Here is a 21,128-nt window from a genome sequence, read left to right on the forward strand (position 1 = left end):
CTCAATCACACCTTCCAAGGCTCAGGGTCTAATGTAAAAGGGGTGGCAGAAAGAAAGTAAGAGCCAAAGGAAGGGTTGGACTCCTTCCAGACATAAAATAACCTCGATATCCATGACCTCATAGTGCCTGACACTACCTACACAAGACCATCATAAGAGGAAGGAAAGATCATGACATCAAAATAAAAGAGAGACTTATTGAGATGGGGAGGGGATATGATGGAGAATGAAATTTCAAATGGGGAAAGTGGGGGGAGGGAGGGTATTACCATGGGATACTTTTTATAATCATGGAAAATGTTTTTAAAAACTGAGAAAAAATTTAATAAAATAAGATAAAAATTTAAAAATAAAATAAAAAGAGGAAAGGAAATTTAAAGATGGAAATAAATAGAAAATACAGATGACTTAAAAAAAGAGAGCCTATTGCATTTTAGAATTTAAATAATATAAATATGATTAAAGAATTTTTGTTTGCCTTCTTAAAGTATTAAGGACTGAACCCAGGACCTTGTATATGCTAGGCAAGTACTCTATCACTAAGCTACATTCCCAGCCTTTAAAATATTTTTAATATTTAAATGAAAAATAAAGTGAGATAAAGGATTTTCAAATAAGCAAAGATGAAAGCAAATAAAGTATAACCTATTCTGCAAGACTGTGTGTGTGTGTGTGTGTGTGTGTGTGTGTATCCATTCATGTTGTGAGTGCGGTGCTGAAGATCAAAGTATGGGCCTTGTGCAGTCTAGAAAGACTTTTTTTTTAAATGTTATTTATTTATTTATTTATTTATTTATTTATTTATTTGAGAGCAACAGACAGAGAGAGAAAGAGGGAGAGAGAGAAAGAGAGAGAATGGCACGCCAGGGCTTCCAGCCACTGCAAACAAACTCCAGACGCATGCGCCCCCTTGTGCATCTTGGCTAACGTGGGTCCTGGGGAATCGAGCCTCGAACCGAGGTCCTTAGGCTTCACAGGCAAGCGCTTAACTGCTAAGCCATCTCTCCAGCCCTAGAAAGACTTTTTTAATTAATGAGAAAACATCAAACAAAAGGATAGATAAAATGCATGTGTATATCCACTATTACTATAAATAGTTTACATGTTCTTAATCAAGAAAAATATTCTAAAGCTCAGTGAAAATGCCAAGTTATATGGACCTTATGGAGAAGGTATTTAAATTTGTAGAAATATTAAAAGATCAGTTCAAATTTGTCACATAAGGGAATAGCCACATTAATTTCCAATAAAGAGGAAGTTAAGGCAAAAAGAGCACTAAAAAGGACAATGTGTATAGTTGAAATAGATAAACTAGTCAAGAACAAAATGCTTATCAGCAACATCATATTTTGTACCGTTCTGGTCAAACCAGTGGGAAATAGAGCAGAAGTAAGAAGAATAATTACAGAAAAAGAAAAGACAAAATTAGCATCATTAGTAAAGATATAATTATAGACTTTGAAAACCCTAAAGAGTTGAAAATTTCTTAAAACAACTGAATTCCAGAAAGAAGCCAGATAACAGAAAATTATTTCAAAAACTAGCATTCCTATTTCTCATCTATAGCCAAGGAGAAGACATCATGGGAGGAAATGATCCTATTCACAATAGTCTCACAAAAATACACTGGCCAGGACTGGATTTAATAAATGTGCTCAGCTTACATGGGGGAGACACTAAGTCTTATGGAAATGTAAAAAATAACATTTGCCCCAAAAGGTGAGATACCTCACCTGTGAATGAGAAGACTCAAAAAGGTAGATGCTCTAATATGCCAGCTCTTTCTCAAAGAATATTTAGTTCTAATCTAACATTTAAAAAAAATACCTAGGGTTTAAAAAATAACACAAATTATTTATGTAACTAGAACTATAAGTAAGAATAGGTAAGAATGGCTAAGAAAATTTTGAAGATGAGTGACAGCCAAAAACTTCATTGTTACATATTACAGGACATCACAGAGCTATAATGTTTAGAATAATGTGGCGCCGACATAATAATAAGGACATAAGGCCAAAGAACAAAAGAGCTGGCTGACTGGTCTTTAGAAATAGAAGAGGTATCTAAAAGTCAATGGAAACAAGGCAGTTTTCTCACAAACACTGTTGCAAACTTGACCCATGGAGAAGAACTGCTTCTTGAGGTTCACTATACAGGAAAGTTGACGTGCCGTACGTTATAGTTGTAGACAAGATTTGGCTGGGATGCTGCTAAGAGGTACAGCACACGCTTAGCATGTACACGGAGCGCCCAGGTTTAACCTCCAGCACTGACAAATGAAGGAATCAATTGATCATTTAATCACTTCCAAGGATGAACTTCATAGCCATAAAAGTAACAAAAAACAAAATATAAAACTACACATGTAGTCTAAATAGAATTCCATTACAGCAAGTTGAGCTCTGGTATACATGTCCTCACTGTGTGCATCTGTGAATAAGAAAGTGATACCAACACAGCTCATTTGTTTTGTTCTGTTTACTCTGTGTATTTTCTTTAGTGTGCACTTTTTAAGTTCATATTCATAAATGAATCTGTTTCCTGATATGTCAAGTGGACTATAGAATAAGTTAATGTCAAATAAAGCAAGGCGATCACTTAAAGGGATAACCTCTCATTAAAACAAACCTAAAAGCACAAAGTCATATCAACAAACAGAGAGGAAACAATTTAAAAAACTCATCAGAACAAAAAAGTCTCTAAATTTTTTTTTAGTGGAGTTAAAAAGTCCTTGACAAGGAAAGGAGTTTTGTGTCAGAACACAAATATATCTTAGTATACCTGGAGGTTTGTTCCTGGCCCAGCCATAAAATGACCATGGGTAATCAGCAAGGCACAATATTCCTCTGGGACAGCACTATAAAGCAAGAGATGTGGGCTACAGGTTATTTGCAAAGCACAGATTCTGTCATGGGCAGCCATGTGCTTAACCTGTGACAAGCCCCATGCACTTTATAAACAGTGTCTCACTGGCTTGTCTCAATGAATCTCAGAATGAGGTGCCATTGTCCTCCTCTAGGATGAAAAACAAATAAGGCACAAAACCCAAAGTCAGATGGTTTGTTCATCAAACAGATATTTGAATGAAGGAAGTCAGGTTATAACTATTAATGACAGACTCAAAACCTATCCTTTGAAGATTTTCCCAACTAATTTAGGTGAAATTAATTAAGATTGCAGGAGATTCACTTCTTCTGGTGCTAAGCAGGAGATACACCCAGCACCATCCAGTTAATCAATTTCCTAGAGTGCAACCAGGACTTTGATTTCATAGACCCTGGAGTCCTCATGTCGTCGCTGACTGTGGGAGATCCACATCTTCTGCTGCTGACCAAAAGACACACCCTCATCTCCAAACATCATAGCCAATCAGAGATGTATCTTTCAGACAACCTTTGTCTTGGAGACAAAGTCTCAACCTCTATCTAAAACTCCAAAATGAGCATTTCTTCCCATTCCTTTCTTTTGCCTTTCCTCCCATCTCCCCCCCGTCAGCCTCCGCTGCTGCTACCACTGTGGCTGCAGCTGCTGACCCCTCCCATACCCCTTCCCTTCCACGGAGCCTACAGGACTGAGACTGGACGTTGCCACTGTTCCTAACTGCCCCCACCACCACAGCTCTTATAGACATCTCCTGCCACTCTGATGTCACTCTCAGCCTTTTAACTAGCATTTGATACCAATGGTAAGATAGTGACTCTATTCTCCCCAGTGTGGGCCTTCATTTACCAGTCATAAGATGTGGCCACATAAATTGTTCTTGTGGCACCAGATAAAGTTAATAGGACCTTTCCATTGATTCCATGCCTTCCCAAAGGGCAACAGGCCACTCCCACATGTTAGAGTCTTCTCAAAGAAAAAGAAGAAAAAATAAGTGTCAGTTTTAAATTCAAAGGTCAAGCAGCTGTTGCCCTGTCTTTCAGATTACTTGATGCTTCAAAGAAAATAATCAGAATAGCAATTTGGCTTTAAATATATGTTGCCTGGGGCTGGAGGGATGGCTTAGCAGTTAAGGCATTTGCCTGCAAAGCCAAAGGACCCAGGTTCAATTCCCAGACCCACGTTAGCCAGCTGCACAAGGGGCACAGGGGTCTGGAGTTAGTTTGCAGTGGCTGGAGGCCCTGGCACATCCATTCTCTCTCTCACTCTTTCTCTGTCAAATAAATAAATAAACAAAACCAAAATCTTTTAAATATATGTAATATAATCTTTAATATATATGTATATATGTATATAAAATATATGTATCATATCATATATATATATGTATATATATATGTTGTCTGTGTTGCTGATATAGGAACATTGACTTACAAGTACTCATAAATTTGAAAATATCAAATAAAATTTAGTCCTCATCAATTTGAGGTATGATTAATATCTTAAGAGGATGACTTCTCTTTCTAATCATGTTTCACGTTCTTTGTCATGTCTAACACTGGCCAGCCATGCCATGTCATATGTTTTATGTTTCATGTAGTCTTTCTTTATGTGTAACTAAACTATGGTCAGTAATTTTTCTAGTGCTTATAGTCATTAAGTGTTCTGATATTCATAGATATATTTTAAGATGATGATGAATTACTAAAAACAGTTTTACAATATATTTAAAATAATTTACTTCTGTAATTTTGGCTTTAGGCTTATTTATGCTTACTACAATCATAGGCATGTTTATATACCAAAGTTTAAACTTGCTTCTAATATTGCCTTCTGAACATTTATTATGACTTAAATCTTTAAAGAAGTGATTAATTTGGGCTTACTGACAAAACAAAATAATGTTGATATATTTTGCCTATATTTATAACTATGAAGATGCAAGATACATGCTTTCTCTGGGGCCAAACCTTCCTTAGTTTTAAGGTTAATTCCTAAATTTTTGTAACAACAACAGTAATGACAAAATAAGAAAGGGAAGACTGGAGATATGGCTTAGAATTAAGGCACTTGCCTGCAAAGCCTAAGGACCAAGGTTTGATTCCCCAGAACCCACATAAGCCAGATGCACGTGGTGGCACATGCATCTGGAGTTCATTTACTGAGGCTGGAGGCCCTGGAATACCCACTCTTTTCCTCCCCCCCCCCTTTCTAATAAATAAGAAAATAGAAAGTACAGAAAGGGACCATCAAATTACAATTAAAAAGTGTGTTTTCAGTTAAGGTAAAATGTGTTGACATAAAAAGTTGTTTCCCTGTATTTCTCTCACCTTAGTTCAAACTTAACTCTTTATAGTAAATTTATTTATAGTGCCATGTCTTATAGCACAGTTAAAATTCAAATATGCATAGGTTTCCTACTATGGTAAGCTTTGACTACTGGAAAAACTGGGTCATTGACAAAATCAAAATATTTTAACTAATTTTGTCTGTTTATTTAAGCTTTATCTAAATGTGACATTAAAGTCAAAACTACAAGATTGATATAAACAACCTTCTGGACCTTTACAGTTTCATAAGTCTACCCAGTGGGTAAAACTTTTATTTGTCTGCTTTAAACTTATTCTGATAGAAACTGAGCCAAGTTATATAAAATTCCATTGTACTTGTAAATACAACCTGAAAATTAGATAATTTATTAATTTCTACCAGACTCAAATCTAAAACTGTTCTATTTCAAGTATTAATTCAAAACTAGTTTCTTATACTCCCCATCTCTCCTTACCTGAATCAAATCTTATTTCCAGAAATTTCAATTAACTCTTCTTCCTTACTTGCACAGACAACAGTCCTTCTTTCCTTACCTAACACATATATTATTACTTTCAACATTAGATGTAATATTCATGTGTTTCCTATAAACGTTATGTCATATACAAGAAAATTCATATAGCTGTCTAATGATCCGATCATAATGGCTAATAGAGTTAATATGATCTAGGCATTTCTTTTGTAATGGTTCTCACTAGTGTCATTCTCCTAAAGCAGTTGCCTTCATGCCGGATTCAGCATCAGGTATAAGACTCTCAGAGAAAGCCTGATTGCCATGTGGGACAACAGCTTGCTATGTGCAAAGTGCAAAGTGGAGTTTGGCGAAGGGGAACCGAAAGCTGAGACTCCCAAGGGCCACACCTGTGTGACTAGAACTTCAATGATGGACTATAGCAATTGTGGAGAAGTCAATGTTAATAGTCCAGAGCCAAAAACAATTTGGGGCTATATCAAAATTTTAAAACAGCCAGCTAATTATCTTTTTCTGAATATGTCTTGACATCTCTGTGATCAGCTCAGACCCCTGTTGCTCCGGAATATAGTTCTTATGGACTTATTCCCACTAAGCTAGACCTATGCATGAGACCTTGCTTATTTCCTCTGAGGTAAAACTCATCCTGTGGTCTACCAGGGCTCCCCCACATTTACTGAGATTTTTCTCTTTCCAGTGTCATGAGTCAATTCTTTGTTTGCCTACTTATAAAGTTTCTATGAGCAGTTCTAGTTCCAAATGGTTTCACAATTACCTTTTGTTACTTGAGATTCTCAGACTGCCTCATAGCATGTTTTTACTCTCAGAGCCACCTCCTGGGAAACCATGCTTCCGTTGCAATCCCATGGGCCACACATCTACCTTGACCCCAACAATCAGAACCATGAGACAAGAACCAGCTCCTATAACATTCCTGCCATGGCTTTCTACACAAGGACAGAGTTGGGAATGTTTAACTAAAATGACACCCTCTTTGGACTCTTCTGTCTCACTGTAACTCTGTTTCCCAAAAGTGACCCAATGATCCTGCCCAATTATCTCATTACTGGAACAAAACAGATGCCCATTATCACTTTCCTGGAATGGCCCAAGCCACCTGTCTGATTATCACTTCCCTGAAGTGGCCCGAGCCTTGAGGCAAGGCGGACCTCCCAGCAATCAAGGAATTCCAATGCCCCGCCCCCACCCCCCCATTAAGCCTCCTCTAGGGAGCTTCTGACCATGCCTGTCAGAGCCAACCCTCCTCAGGTTTTCCTGAGTAAAGCCTGTCTCTGCTGTTGAACCAGATCTTTCATCTCATTTCTTTTCCTGCTTTTCCTAACATTACCTTAAGGTATTATTTCCCAACTTTAATTCTAAAATTCCAGATCTTATTTTATCACTTTTTTATCATGCCTGGACTTGTCAACTTCTTGCTTAGAAAGTATGCTGGTGGGATAGCAGAATGTAACAGAATTCTTGCCAAAAGTCACCTTGGATATCCTAGTCTGGCATAGATCTGAGCAGTTTTACCAGGTGCCCCCGCTTCCCAAACAAAATGTAGAATAAACAAACAGTAGAGTATGTTTTCCGTTTATGGCCATCCATTCAGTATGTAGAGATTGAAAGAAGGAAGGACAAGAGAATACAAAAGAGATTGGAAGGTGAGAAAGCCTTTGAAAGCTAATCTCTTTAGTGACCCAGCCCTTTGTCTTGAAGTCTGAAAGAGCAAAAAAAAATGATATAACCTGCTGCACCCTGAAAATGGGACTGAGGTTTTCCTCCATCTCAGTTTCTTGTGGCCTCGCAGAGTAGATGAAGAAGAAAAGAAGGAATCACAAAAGGGTCACTCATGGTCAATGCATAAACTGAAATGCTGGAGACTGCCTGAGGCTGTAGCTCAGTGGTCAAATAGATGCATGGTGTACTCAAGGATTCAGGTTCAAGCCCCAGCATGCACATGCGCGAGCGCAGGCACACGCCCACACGGATGGCAGGTATGGCTGGGAGATGATTAAGATGTAAACAGTCCCAGTCCTTCCTGGTTATGCAGAGCTCCAAGAGAAACAAAGATGGAAATCACATTCTAATTTTATTTCCCAAGGTGCTATTTGAAGCACTTCTAGGCATAACCCTCAAGCCTGCAGTTCTACCCTTGAGAGCACAGGAGTTCTTCCTACATGGAAGCCAGCATGAGCACCCCATAGAATTGGCGTCCATTACAATGACCCAGATGAGGACCCGAATACCCCAACTCTTACCTTGTATATGACTTTGCTCCTGCTCTCCGTGAGGTCTAGGCGGATGGGAATATAGTCGATGCTGGGCGAGGGAGGGCGCACATGGTGGTAGTGAAGCCCCATGAGCAGGAACTCCTCACAGCGTGCTCTGAGGCTCCCGACTGTCCTCAGTCCCGGGGCACAGCTTACAGAAGAACACTTCAGTTCTGCTCCCAGTTCTAAATGCACAGCATTGCATTAAGATAGCTCTTGTGCAAATGATTGCCAAAATCAAAAACCAACCCTTCGTGCCTTAGATATTTATCCTCTCTCACTGCCTCAAGAATACTCATCTCTACCTCCCACTCACTCACTGAGAAGATTGCCATTGTTCTAAAAGCTTATAATTTTCTTACTGAAAGAGAACGGTTGACTGGTTGCCTTGCAGGACATGGCCACACAATGTTTGACTGAGGGAAAAATAATAAAAATTTATTTTATGGTACTTGAACATCTCTGATAAATACTCCAGTGGCTCACTGTAGCCCTTGCACAACCCATATGTCATCTTCCCTTTACAGCAATGGCTTCACAGCCCTACCATTCAGTATCTTTTAGACTATCCTACTCACAGAATTCTCCACCCTCCATTGCATTAGCACATGTGCAAGTCCTGCACATCCTTCTGGGCTCAGTTGAATTTTTCAGAAAATCTTCCTATAAACCATCTCTGATCACCTGAAACAATCTGCTCCGACTCACTAAAACCCAGAATTACTTTCCAGTACTCTTCATGTCTCTGACCAACTATACTTCTTATTTTTGTTGGGTATATGATACCCATAGGCTGCTTATTTTTTGAGCCTTGTTTCCATGCCATATAAAATAGACTTTCTTTTTTTTTTTTTTTTTAAATTTATTTATTTGAGAGCGACAGACACAGAGAGAAAGATAGAGGGAGAGAGAGAGAGAATGGGCGCTCCAGGGCTTCCAGCCTCTGCAAACAAACTCCAGACGCGTGCGCCCCCTTGTGCATCTGGCTAATGTGGGACCTGGGGAACCAAGCCTCGAACCGGGGTCCTTAGGCTTCACAGGCAAGCGCTTAATCACTAAGCCATCTCTCCAGCCTAAAATAGACTTTCTTAATAAGATAGTTATGGAGATGAAATGAAATGACTTATGTTCAAGTATGCATAAATATATAAAGTATATATAAAGTATTTTCTTTAGCTGTAAACTTCTGTCCAAATTCAAAGTACTATTGCAACTTATCATTCCTTATAGTTCTTGGTCTTTCTGTAATTGTTGGAATGCTACTACACATAGGAGGTATCTAAAATATAATGGCTGAATGACTAAGAGAAGGAACATTAGCCATCAGCTCTCCTGGATTTAAATTCTGGCTGCTACCTACCAACTTCTCTAGATCATAACTCAATAATGCATAAACTTCTCTCAGTACTGCTATTAATGTTATCCTAATAATAGCTGGAAACTAATGGGTAATTATAACAGGTCAGCCCCTGTGCTAAGCACTGTGTATGATCTCACTCTCATCCTTACACAGTCATCTGGAGCAGCTTCTCTCTTGCTTATCTAATAGAGCCTTAGACTAGTTAATTGCTAAAAGAATACAGAAAACAGACAGCAGAAGCAGCTGTAAAGCTTAAGCATTTCTGGTTCCAAGCTCTGTGGTATTAACCGCAACTCTCCATTTTTGAACAAGCCCAAATTCTGTTATTTATGTAAACCCCCTTATTACAGTTCAAGATGACCATTTAAGCATGGTTTGGTGTTAAGAATTCTCAGTATTAAAAGATACACACGGGACTCAGGAAAAAAAATGTGTGGCTGATCTCCACGAGGTCCTTCTGTCTGAGGCTCCACCATGACCAGCTGGCCATGGGCTGGTAGCCAAGTTTTCACGGGGTCCAATGTGATGGAACACTCCAGGCTGGCCATCCTATCATAATCAAATTGAAGCAGGTTCTTATCAATGGCTTGGGAAAGGCCATAGAATTCAGACACCTCCAGCACATTGCTGCTCATGCGGATGATGCTACAGTCTGGCTCCAGGAGTTCGATCCTCAGGAGAAAGGTTTCCATGAATGTGTCTGTTTCAGTAAATCTGCAGAAAGAACAGGGCAAGGGCAATATTGCTGACACTCAAGTTCTTGTGAGACCTGGGCACATAGCTTGACGCTTAAAGACCAGCTTTTGTGAGCAGGGTACAGTGATGCATTCTTATAATCCTAGCATTTGGGAGGAAGCAGGAAGATTGCAAGTCTCAAACCAGCCTGAGCTACAGACCATATTTGAGGCCAGCTGGGCAAGTTAGTGAGATCTTATCAAAAAAAACACTGACCTTCACAAAAATGTGTACATCAGCTGGAGTTTGGTTTTTGTTTTATCCGCCACTCACAATTTCCCCATGCTCATCCCTTCTTCTCTTTACCCTGATGTCAATACCTTCTTCCTGCTGCACGCCTCTGCAACCAGCTCTCTTTCAACACCTGCTCTCAAACTCACTGTCTGTGCTGGTGGCTAATGACTACTGAGGCCTCAGTCTTACTTCCAGCACATTTATAATTTGAGACCATAAAGCTGGGGTAATTTTGTGGATTGAGTTTCAGTTTAAAAGTGAGGTCTTGGGCTGGAGAGGTAGATGGCTTAGTGGTTAAAATGCTTGCCTACAAAGCCAAAGGACCTTGGTTCAATTCCCCAGGTCCCAAGCCAGATGCATAAGGAGGCACATTCATCTGGAGTTCGTTTGCAGTGGCTAGAGACCTTACGTGCCCATTCTCTCTCTCTCTTTCTCTCTCTCATAAATAAATTAAACTTAAAATAAAAGAAGAGTGAGGTTTTATCTTTCTTCAGAAACATCACTAAACAGATGGTCATTTAAGACTATTTTGGGCGCTCAACTCAGCACCCGCCATGTGAACTGTCTCTCAGCAACTGTTAGTTCCACCCCATCCATCCCCTTGGTTATTCCTGTCTTTGGGTATTTACAAAGGCTAATGGGATTTCATTCTTTCTGAAGTAAGAAAGTTAATGAATGATAAGTGCACCTCAGTAATGCCACTGTTCATCAGTGAGCTTTTATTATGGCCCAGGCATTGTGCTAAACTCTACCAAGTGTCTTTTTCAAACCTTATAAGAACCTGTAATAGGCACTATTAATCACATTTCACAAATGAGAAAACTGAGGCTAGAAAAGTCAAATAACTTGTCAAAGGGGCTACAGAGGAGGTATGAGGGAAGTAAGTATGACCTTGATCCTCTGCGGACAGCCCTTCTGACTATTCTAGTCTAAGTATCTTCAAGACCATGAGTAAGGCAGCATCACTAACCTTACCCTGAGCGTGTCTTGTCCAGCTTTCCTACCTCTGAGAAACTCAAGGAAGGACTTGGGGCATCAGAATTCATGAGCATGTCCAGCCTGCTCTGGCAAGTCTTGGGAGATCAAACATCCCTATCTGTTGCTTTGACAAATTTCTAAGTAAGCCTTGGGTACTGCTTCATTTTCTAAGTATGGCAATGGGTTTGAACCTATCTCCTGACCTTTGTGACTCCATCCTAATGTTCTGCCTTCCTTTTGCATCAAACCATGAACACTAAGCATCTACACCCTGACATGCAGTATGGGTCATAAATGTCCACAGTATCTTGAGTCTGATTCTCAAGGGGAAAAAAAAAATCACACAAATATATTTTAGGCAAATATTGTTAAGGATAGTAAGAACCAAGTACAAAACTATGTAAAAGACTACTCCACATACATTGAGTTCCTAGTCACTTCAATGAAATCAAGTCCATAACCGTAAAATTAATTCCTTTTAAAAGTTAATTCTTGGGCTGGAGAGATGGCTTAGCGGCTAAGCGTTTGCCTGTGAAGCCTAAGGACCCCAGTTCGAGGCTCGGTTCCCCAGGTCCCACGTTAGCCAGATGCACAAGGGGGCGCATGCGTCTGGAGTTCGTTTGCAGAGGCTGGAAGCCCTGGCACGCCCATTCTCTCTCTCTCCCTCTATCTGTCTTTCTCTCTGTGTCTGTCTCTCTCAAATAAATAAATAAATAAATAAAAATTAAAAAAAAAATTTAAAGTTAATTCTTGCACTAAGGAGATGGCTCAGCAGTTAAAGGTTCTTTCTTGCAAAGCCGGTGGGCCTAACTTCAATGCTCCAGTACCCACAAAGCCAGATACACAATATGGTTTATGTGTCTGGAGTTGGTTTGCAGTGGCAGGAGGCCCTGGCACTCACTCCCTTATACTCATTCTCTCCCTCCCTCTCTCTCTCTTTCTCTCTCTCTCTCTCTCTCTCTCTCTCTCTCTCTCTTTCTGTCTCATTTAAATAAGTGAATAAATTCTTATTAAGACTAACTTATATAGCATGAAATTCATCCCTGTAAAGGATATAACTGTAGTTTTTAGTATAGTTATAAGGTCATATAGCCATCATGACTGACTAGTTCAACTGAATAATTTCATTCAATTCTGGACTATATTTCTGATTCTCAGAAAGAGTTTTGGTTTGTAACTTCCATTTCTTATCATAAGTGGGTTTGCAATATTTAGAGACATCTGCATAAGAACACTAAAGGGAAAGAGAATGAAGCTAATAATTTGTAGAGAGGCCCTGAGGAAGATGATACAAATTAATATAATTGAAAGTCGACTATAATTGTTGCCACACACACTCAGATCTCCAATTTCTTTTGAGTACTTTCTTTTATTTGAAATCTAATAACTCCCTCATGATAATACATAAGCCAAAGAAAAAGCCCTAAGAAGTACACAGAAGATAATATGGGGTAGGGGGGATCAGCATCCTTCTATAGCACTTACCTATAAAGCCGAAGCTTCACAGAGTCTTCATTAAGAATTGGGCAACCATTGTGAACATACTTGACTTCACTGGGAAGGAAATGGCAATCAAAGACCTAGTTCACAAGAAGAAGTAAGCATCTGTGAGAAACATACTACAAAGTTTCCTTTTCCAGCAATAGAGTACAATCTGGTAAAAGAATGTTCCAGGCAGATAAGGAAGCACACACTTGTAATCCCAGAACTCTGGAAGCTGAGACAGAAAAATTGACAGTTGTGGGGCCAGCCTGTGCTACATAGTGAGTTCAAGGCCAGTCTTCAATATAAAGTGTAACTCTATGGCAAAATAAGAGAAAAATTATGTTCTGCTAGTAGAACGTGTTTGTGGGTGCACATGCATGCACATGTGTCTTTTAAGCACCAACAACCACCTTTACATTGCCCCTGTGCATATTCACCATCCCGTTGATATAGTTACATCTTGTTTTCTTAATCTCTAAATCACCAAATTCAAGTTGACCAACAAGCGAAATAAGGGATGATCAGTTCTCTAAATAAAAATCTTTTTACAGACTACAGTGACTTTCGAATGCTTCTATTGATCAAAATTTTATTTAGTGCTTTCAAGTGTTTATAACAATTAAGTTAAAAAACGCCTTTTGTGTGTCTAGATGAAACAAATGCATTAACCCACCCACAAACAGCCTTTGTTTCATGAATTTTTTTTTCCTTTTTGGTTTTTCGAGGTAGGGCTTCACTGTAGCCCAGGCTGACCTGGAATTCACTATGGAGTCTCAAGATGGCCTCAAACTCATGGCAATCTCCTACTTCTGCCTCCTGAGTGCTGGGATTAAAGGCGTGCACCATCACACCTGGCACTCATGTATTTTTTTTCTCTCCATTTCCCTCTTTTTCAAATAACATCTTCATGCTCAAAGATGAAGCCACTGACTATATATACTACTGTGGCTAATGAGCCAAACATGACCCACAGCACTCCTGATATAAATACAAGAGACATCTTTAGTAGGAATGTAAAAACACAAACTACTGATGAGACAGAATTTAAAGGTAACTACCTCTACTTGAGTGACATTATAACTAACTTCATCACCTCATTCAGAATCATTAACAAAATTTGGGGGAGGAATTCTAGTTTTCAAAGAACTCTTCCACTCACATCATTCTATCCCATATGACTTGGTACAGTTCTAAGGGTTACCCATGAGGGATGTAGAGTCCATGCCAGGAATTTAGGCAACATCATCAACCCTGGGAAGGCATTCTTACTAGTAGGAATGATTTTCTTGTCCTGAAGACATCACTGACTCCACTTTTTAATTGACAACTAGGAAGCAGATAAAGGGAAGCCCTTTCCCATATCATTGACAAATAGTCATGGTAATAAAGAGACAATCTGCTTTGTTAAAAGAAACATCTGTTCTACGTTTCATAATATGTTTTCCTTTTATAAAAGACGACAGCCATAATTGTCCATAAATTTACTAACTAAAACAAAGGAGAGCTAAATCTTTTTCTAATTACTGTCTAGCTTTGTTTTTTTCCACTTCAACTGCTTTTCAATTACAATTTATAATTAAATTGTCACACATTCCTAACTCATTACTCACTTTAATGACAGTAAAGTGGTTCAAGCTAGAGATGTTTTCTTACCCCTACAGTTCCTGTTCAGAAAAGCAACTTAGCACTAAACTGGGGTGATTTTCCATCCAGAAAAGTCTTGGTTTGTTCCAGTTGTGAGAAGTACCTCATGTAGGAAGTGATATCCCAAAACCTGAGAACACAGTGCTCTGGCCTCATCTGATTGACTGTATTCGGAGGGCATATTAGCAAAAGATGCTGGTGCACACCCACTCAAGTTGCTTTCCAAATATCCAACAGGAAGGTGAGCCTGTTGGTTCTAAGACAAACTTCAGCAATGAAATGAAAATGCTAATTGAACAGATGCTAAACAAAACATTTTCTGTGCAAATCACACAAAACTGTTCATTACACAGTGGGATGATGCTAACAAAGTAGTCTCACTAGGAATGGGTTCATGTAGCCCATCAGCTTGCTCTTAAGCTCTATTTAGGCGCGCACGCATGTGTGTGTGTGTGTGTGTGTGTGTGTGTGTGTGTGTGTGTGTGTGTGCATGAAGCTCATAATAAATAAATCCCTGGAGTGGGTTGAACCATTCTGAGTTTAAAAAAAAAAAAACAAGCACAAATTTCCCTAGCACAAAGACTTTACATTGGAATCTTGTTTTAGTTGAAATTGTCAAAATTAAAAAAACACCTAATAGTTTGAAACACACATTTCCCACTCTATAAACCTTTCTATGGCACAAAGTTATATAGTAAAATGGAAATAAAACTTCATATTTTCGTGGATTCCCATGAAATAGATTAGAAGAGATAAATTACATGTCTACGTAAATGTTGTAAAGCCATTCAAAACATCATATATGCTTCTTGGAATACATATACACACATTCTGGACTCAATTCTGCTTTCTTAAAATGAACAATAGTACACCAGGAGTTGAGGGTGTTTGGAGATTATCCCTAGCAGTCAAGATTTTCCTAATTCAGTGAGGTATTTTGTTATTTCTGCTCCATACTATCTCCCTAGCAACTAGATACTTGCCTTGAAATCACAGAATGTTTTAGATAGAGATGACATGTAAGATTTATTCCACCCCATCCAACCCTTAGTCCCTATGACCATGTTTTTTTTACATATATTTTATTTATTTATTTGCAAGTAGAGAGAGAGAGAGAAAATGAGAGAATGAGAATGTGTGCAAATGGGCTTTGTGCATCTGCCTTTAAGTGGGTATGGGGGAACTGAACCCAGGTCTTCAGGATTTGCAAGCAAGTCCCTTTGACCACTGAGCAATCTTTCCAGCTATTTACCATGTACTTTTAAAAACTATTTATACTCACTTGGTCCACCTTTTGCTCAGTGCAAGCAAATCAGTCAAAACCACAATACTGGGCTGGAGGGGTGTCTTAGCAGGTAAGATGCTTGCCTGCAAAGCCAAAGGACCCAAGCTTGATTCCCCAGGACCCACATAAGCCAGATGCACAAGGTGACATATGCATCTGGCGTTCACTTGCAGTAGCTGGAGGACCTGATGCACCCATTCGCTTGCTTTCTCTCTCTCTCTCTCTCTCTCTCTCATAAATAAATATTTTAAAATTTAAAAAAGAAAAAGAAAACCACAATACCATTACTAATACCACATCATGGCGACAACTCTATTGCTCTCAATAGTGTCATTTGTGTCAAGAAGTCAGACGCTCTCTGGAGTAGGAAGGGAATAGCCCTTGATGGCTAGCCTACATACAGTAGATACTCTCCAAATCCCTTCCTAAAAAGGGAGCCCAGCCTTTGTTCCCCTCATGGGAGATGATGCTTAGGCTCTGAACTTAGTACAGCTAGACAACTTGCCTCTAGGGTTGATGGTGGGATTTTTTTCTCCTCTTTCCCCCAAATACTCAGCCCCACTGTTATATAGATATTGAATATGTTTGAAAACCAGGGTAATATATCAATATACCTCTGGGTGCCTGTTTTATTAAGGAACAGGATTCTATGTTGCCATCACTCTGCTATTCTCCTTTGAAGCAGACCCTAAAATTGGGTCTCCACTGTCTCTTGTTGGATTCTTCATATAACCCTTTTGGGTCTCTCTTCCCAAACTGATGCTATCACATCAGAAGTACCCTAAATGTGAGGCCCCCTTCCACAGCATTCTGGTGTATTTCAGAATTGGTGTACATATTTAAATGTGGTAAGTGGAATATCTAGAGATACCAATTTGAGCTAACATCTGCCTAAGCCTTTTTACTCCAGCTTTTCAACATTTCACTGTTGGAACAACCTGACATTTCTACAGTGAAATGGAGAGGATCCACATTCACAGTTGGGCAGGGACTGGGGCACTGAAGCAGTAGTAGCAGCATCTAGTGCTAACTATTCTCAAGATTGTTGGCTCGGAGAGCAAGTTCTGCCACAGTAGAAGCAAGCAGTACAATCAGAGGCAAGGGTCTGATATGGACAGAGGTATACTACTCCAAGTAAAACTCTAAGTATGCAGATGCAGACATATCTCTTCAGCCTGCAAAAGGAAGGACAATAGAGTAACCTCAAATAGAAAGATCATTAGGACTTTGATTAAAGGAGGAAATGTTTATGAAAACATTTTTGAAGAACTGTATTTAGAGCTCTTCACATCTCTTTTCACTTCTCTTTCGTTACTCAAGTGAATATTCAAGTGCTATTAATAGATAAAAATGTTTTTATGTTTTACCTTTGCCATTCTAGGGTCTCGAGTATGTCCTTAAAATGTCTTAGAATCTTTCTATCTTCTCCAAAGGCACCGTGAGTGCAGTGAGGGAGATGGGATACAAATAATACTCGAAGATGGTCATAACACACCCTACAAGTGAGTGGTCACTGCATTCTAAGGCCTCTCTCTCTCTCTCTCTTTCTCTTTCTCTCTCTCCCTTTCTCTCTCTCTCTTTCCTCACTTTCCCTCTCTGGAGCATACCTAAAATGAGCACCTGACAGACTGAGAGACCAATAATTTTCTGACATTCTTCTTTTTTTTCTGAATAAAATCTACTCTATAAGGTCAAGCACCTGGTAAGCTATACAACAGCTCTGAGAAGAAGCCTTGGGAAGCTTTCTTGATGACAGTGTATTGTTGTTGTTTTTTTTTAATGCACATATGAGCTTGAAGCTGACTTCATCCAGGTTTGTTAGCAAAGTGTGGTGTAAACCATGTGTCAGTGGCAGGTTTGTTATCTGAAATTAGTCAAGAATATTCAAATGCAGCTTCTGTCTTATGAAGGAAAACAATGGAGTCCCATGCACGTAATCTTCAGCTCTACCATATAAAATGAGAAGATCTCACAGCACTCACCTCCAACAGCTTGAGAGAACTTTTCCCTATGCCCCCTCCTTCCCACACCACAGTCACACTTCTGAAGAGAAGGTCTGCAATACACCCTACCTGCGGAGTGAGCGTCCCAACCCTCTGGGTTATGGGCTCATTCATCACCACCTCCACTCTGCAGGCATCCTTCCCTCTAGGAATGGCAAACTTCAGGTTGTCTTTGGACAGGAAGGCAGAGCTGCCCTTTACCACCCTCAGGCCACGGTTGACAGTGATGAATGTGGGGCTAGTCTGGTCCAGGAGTAGCAGAAGCAGCAGGGGAAGCAGGGCCTTGGGCCCAGTGAGGTCTGGAGAGTTCATGCTGACAGGGTTGATAGGTCCAGTTTGCATCTGTCCACAGGCGAAGTCTTTTCAGCAAAGTAGGGCTCCTGAGCTTCCTGGAGGAGTATCAGCTCATAGTCCAGGGGGCAGGGCCAGGGGTCCTGACAGCGTGCCCTGAGGTCTTACCAGGCCCCTTCCATTCAGACTCAGACAAGGAGGCCTTTCAAGCAATCCTGGAGCTTTTAATAAAACTCGCTGATCACTCCTGACAACGCTGGCAAGATTAATCTGCCTCCCAAGTGCTTTGCTAATCCTGCAAAATGGGAGAAGGAGTTAGAGAAAAGCATGAGAGACCAAAAAGTTTGTGGGGCTATTCAAAAGATCACTACCAACAAAGGAATCTTTCAGCCAGCCTATAATTTCAGCTAAATTAAAAACATATAAACTAACTTGACCTCCAGGCTCATCTAAAAGCAAGGCAGCCATTTCATTACCCTGCTTATAGCTGCTCCTTCCGGATACAATGAACCCCAGTGGGGATGTCAACTGTGTGGTCCAGCAGGAACCAGGCAGCCTGACTGCCAGAGTACAGCAGTCATTTCTCTGACATCAGAAAGTGTGGCTGAACTCTTTGCTCCCATTTCTTCAGTCGTTAAATGAAGACTTGAGTTAATTTGTATCAGAGAGCTGATAACACTATTTGTAAGGTGCTTGAAAGCATGAGTAACAATACAGCAATACAACCCAACTAAGAAGTCTCTCCCATTGAAAGACTTACTTAAGCAATGAAGTCGCCTAAAAAACACTTCAGTGGAAATTTGAGAAAACATTTTCTAAACAAATATTCAAATTATTATTTATATATAAAAGGGACTATGAAACAAGCAGCATACAAGTTAATGACTGCATATGGGCATATGTATTTACATTGTCTGTAATACTAATTACATTTTAATGGATTCTATTTGTCCAAATGGAGTCTTGGTTTTAACGTGGTCTACTGAGAATTTCATGATTATTTCACTGGTCTACAGAACTGAAAGGACTTTATCCAAAGTAAAGTATAAAACCAATGGTGGTTCATAGAAAAACTTTACAACAAGCCTGAGACATAGCTCAGTAGTAGGGCACTTGCCTTAGAATCCTTCCCATCTTAATGACTTCAACACATAGCCAATGTAAAAATAAATAAATGATAATGAAAGAAGTGGGGAGGGTGTACACAGAAAAGCTGGTGGCACCCCATCCTCCCCACCTGCCTGTTCATGCCACCATGACTCCCACCCAGCAGCTGCTAGAAACAGGGCAGCCACCAGTGGTAGCCAAGCTTTGGTGACCACCTGAAGAAGTGGACATGGATGCCAGGCATATTAGAACATGTCTCGTGACAGCAAAGCCTTTAAAGTAGTAAGTGAGAGTTCTTTGAAAAGTAGTTTTCCTGTCATATGGGACAGAGGTTTGAAGAAATTCAGCCTTGTGAGCATTTTGCAAACAATGTAAGTGGTTCAGTATGAAGAGTGAGATGGAAAGGAAGCACACAGTGAGAAAACTGAAAGATGCAGAATGGCTGGTAGGATATATGGTGAACAATGTCTCCTAAACTCAGGTTTATGGAAAGGCAGGATGAAAATCCCATCGTCACTTTGGGCAGGATGTAGCTGAGATTATGAACCCGCCCAGGTCAACGAGCTGCTGCCGCCACCACTGCCGCTGCTCCTCCTTTCAGTCGCTGGATTCAGTTATCTTTATTGCAAACAGGGAAGATTCAACTAGTTCAAAGAGTCCGTTTAACTGAGATCATATCTTTGGTTAGCAAATAAATGTATTTCTGCCAGTTTTACAAATGCCCATGTTATCCACCTCTAATACATCAAGATCCCCCCTCTCTCATATTCCTATTTGAAACCTTTTGCAGGCAGCATCTGTCTTGTGTCACCTGAGAAGGTACAACCTTTACAAATTAACCTGTTTTTATTTTTTATGATATCAGTCCCCAAATAAATCTATAAAACTGAGCCAGGTGTGGTGGCGCACACCTTTAATCCTACCATTTGGAAGGCAGGGGGAGGAGGAGCTCTGTGAGAGCTCAAGGTCACCCTGAAAGTGCATAGTGAATTCCAGGTCAGCCTAGACTAGGGATATACTCTACATCACAAAATCCAGCCAAGCCAGGCATGGTGGCGCACACCTTTAATTCCAGGACTCGGGAGGCAGAGTTAGGAGGATCCCTAGAGTTCAAGTCTACCCTGAGACTACATAGTGAATTCCAGCTCAGCCTGAGCTAGAATGAAACCCTACCTCAGAAAACAAAGGGTTTTAAAAATGTTCACACTGGGCTGAAGAGATTGCTTAGTGGTTAAGCGCTTGCCTATGAAGCCTAAGGACCCTGGTTCAAAGCTTGTTTCCCCAGGACCCACGTAAGCCAGATGCACAAGGGGTTGCAAGCATCTGGAGTTCATTTGCAGTGGCTGGAGACCCTGGCTTGAGCCCATTCTCTCTCTCTCTCTCTCTCTCTCTCTCTCTCTCTCTCTCTCTCTCCCTCTCCCTCTGTCTGTCACTCTCAAATAAATAAATAAAAATTTTTTTAAATGTTTGCACTAACCATGACCCAATCAATCCATTCACTTATTTATAATAGCCATTGCCATTTCCCTCATGAAGGTGTGAACTTTACATTTTTTGTTCTTTCACAGTTTTGTCCCCATCCCCTAGGACAGGGTATGATATATTTCATAAATGAGTGAGTAGATGAAAGAAACAGTTCCTCACATACCTTCTAAGACTGCAGCTTAATCAAGAATGCTGATATAGGGCTGGAGAGCTGGCTTAGCGGTTAAGCGCTTGCCTGTGAAGCCTAAGGACCCCGGTTCGAGGCTCGGTTCCCCAGGTCCCACATTAGCCAGATGCACAAGGGGGCGCACGCATCTGGAGTTCGTTTGCAGAGGCTGGAAGCCCTGGCGCACCCATTCTCTCTCTCTCCCTCTACCTGTTTTTCTCTCTCTGTCTGTCGCTCTCAAATAAATAAATAAAAAATTAAAAAAAAAACATTTAAAAAAAAAGAATGCTGATATAAGGAGAGAACTATAGTCACAAGGGTTGTGGTTACTCATGGATCAAGAAGTCAGGTGAGGCTGGAGAGATGGCATAGTGGTTAAGGTGCTTGCCTCCAAAGCCA

The 21,128-nt window shown here is 40.1% G+C and overlaps 1 protein-coding gene across 10 annotated transcripts in view; it reads right to left on the reverse strand.

Moving 5' to 3' along the window:
- The window catches only part of Frem1 (FRAS1 related extracellular matrix 1), a 181,176-nt gene that overhangs the window by 141,502 nt on the left and 18,546 nt on the right, over nt 1-21,128 (reverse strand). For all 10 annotated transcript variants that reach the window (XM_045154007.1, XM_045154003.1, XM_045154014.1 and 7 more), the window contains exons 2-5: nt 17,750-18,266; nt 12,749-12,843; nt 9,729-10,030; nt 7,945-8,141 (exon numbers count right to left, since the gene is read on the reverse strand). In XM_045154007.1, coding sequence (XP_045009942.1) covers nt 7,945-8,141; nt 9,729-10,030; nt 12,749-12,843; nt 17,750-18,022 — 867 coding nt within the window. In that variant the 5' untranslated portion in view covers nt 18,023-18,266. The remainder of the gene's footprint in view (nt 1-7,944; nt 8,142-9,728; nt 10,031-12,748; nt 12,844-17,749; nt 18,267-21,128) is intronic.

Source organism: Jaculus jaculus, chromosome 1 (assembly GCF_020740685.1).
Source record: "Jaculus jaculus isolate mJacJac1 chromosome 1, mJacJac1.mat.Y.cur, whole genome shotgun sequence".
NCBI lineage: Eukaryota > Metazoa > Chordata > Mammalia > Rodentia > Dipodidae > Jaculus > Jaculus jaculus.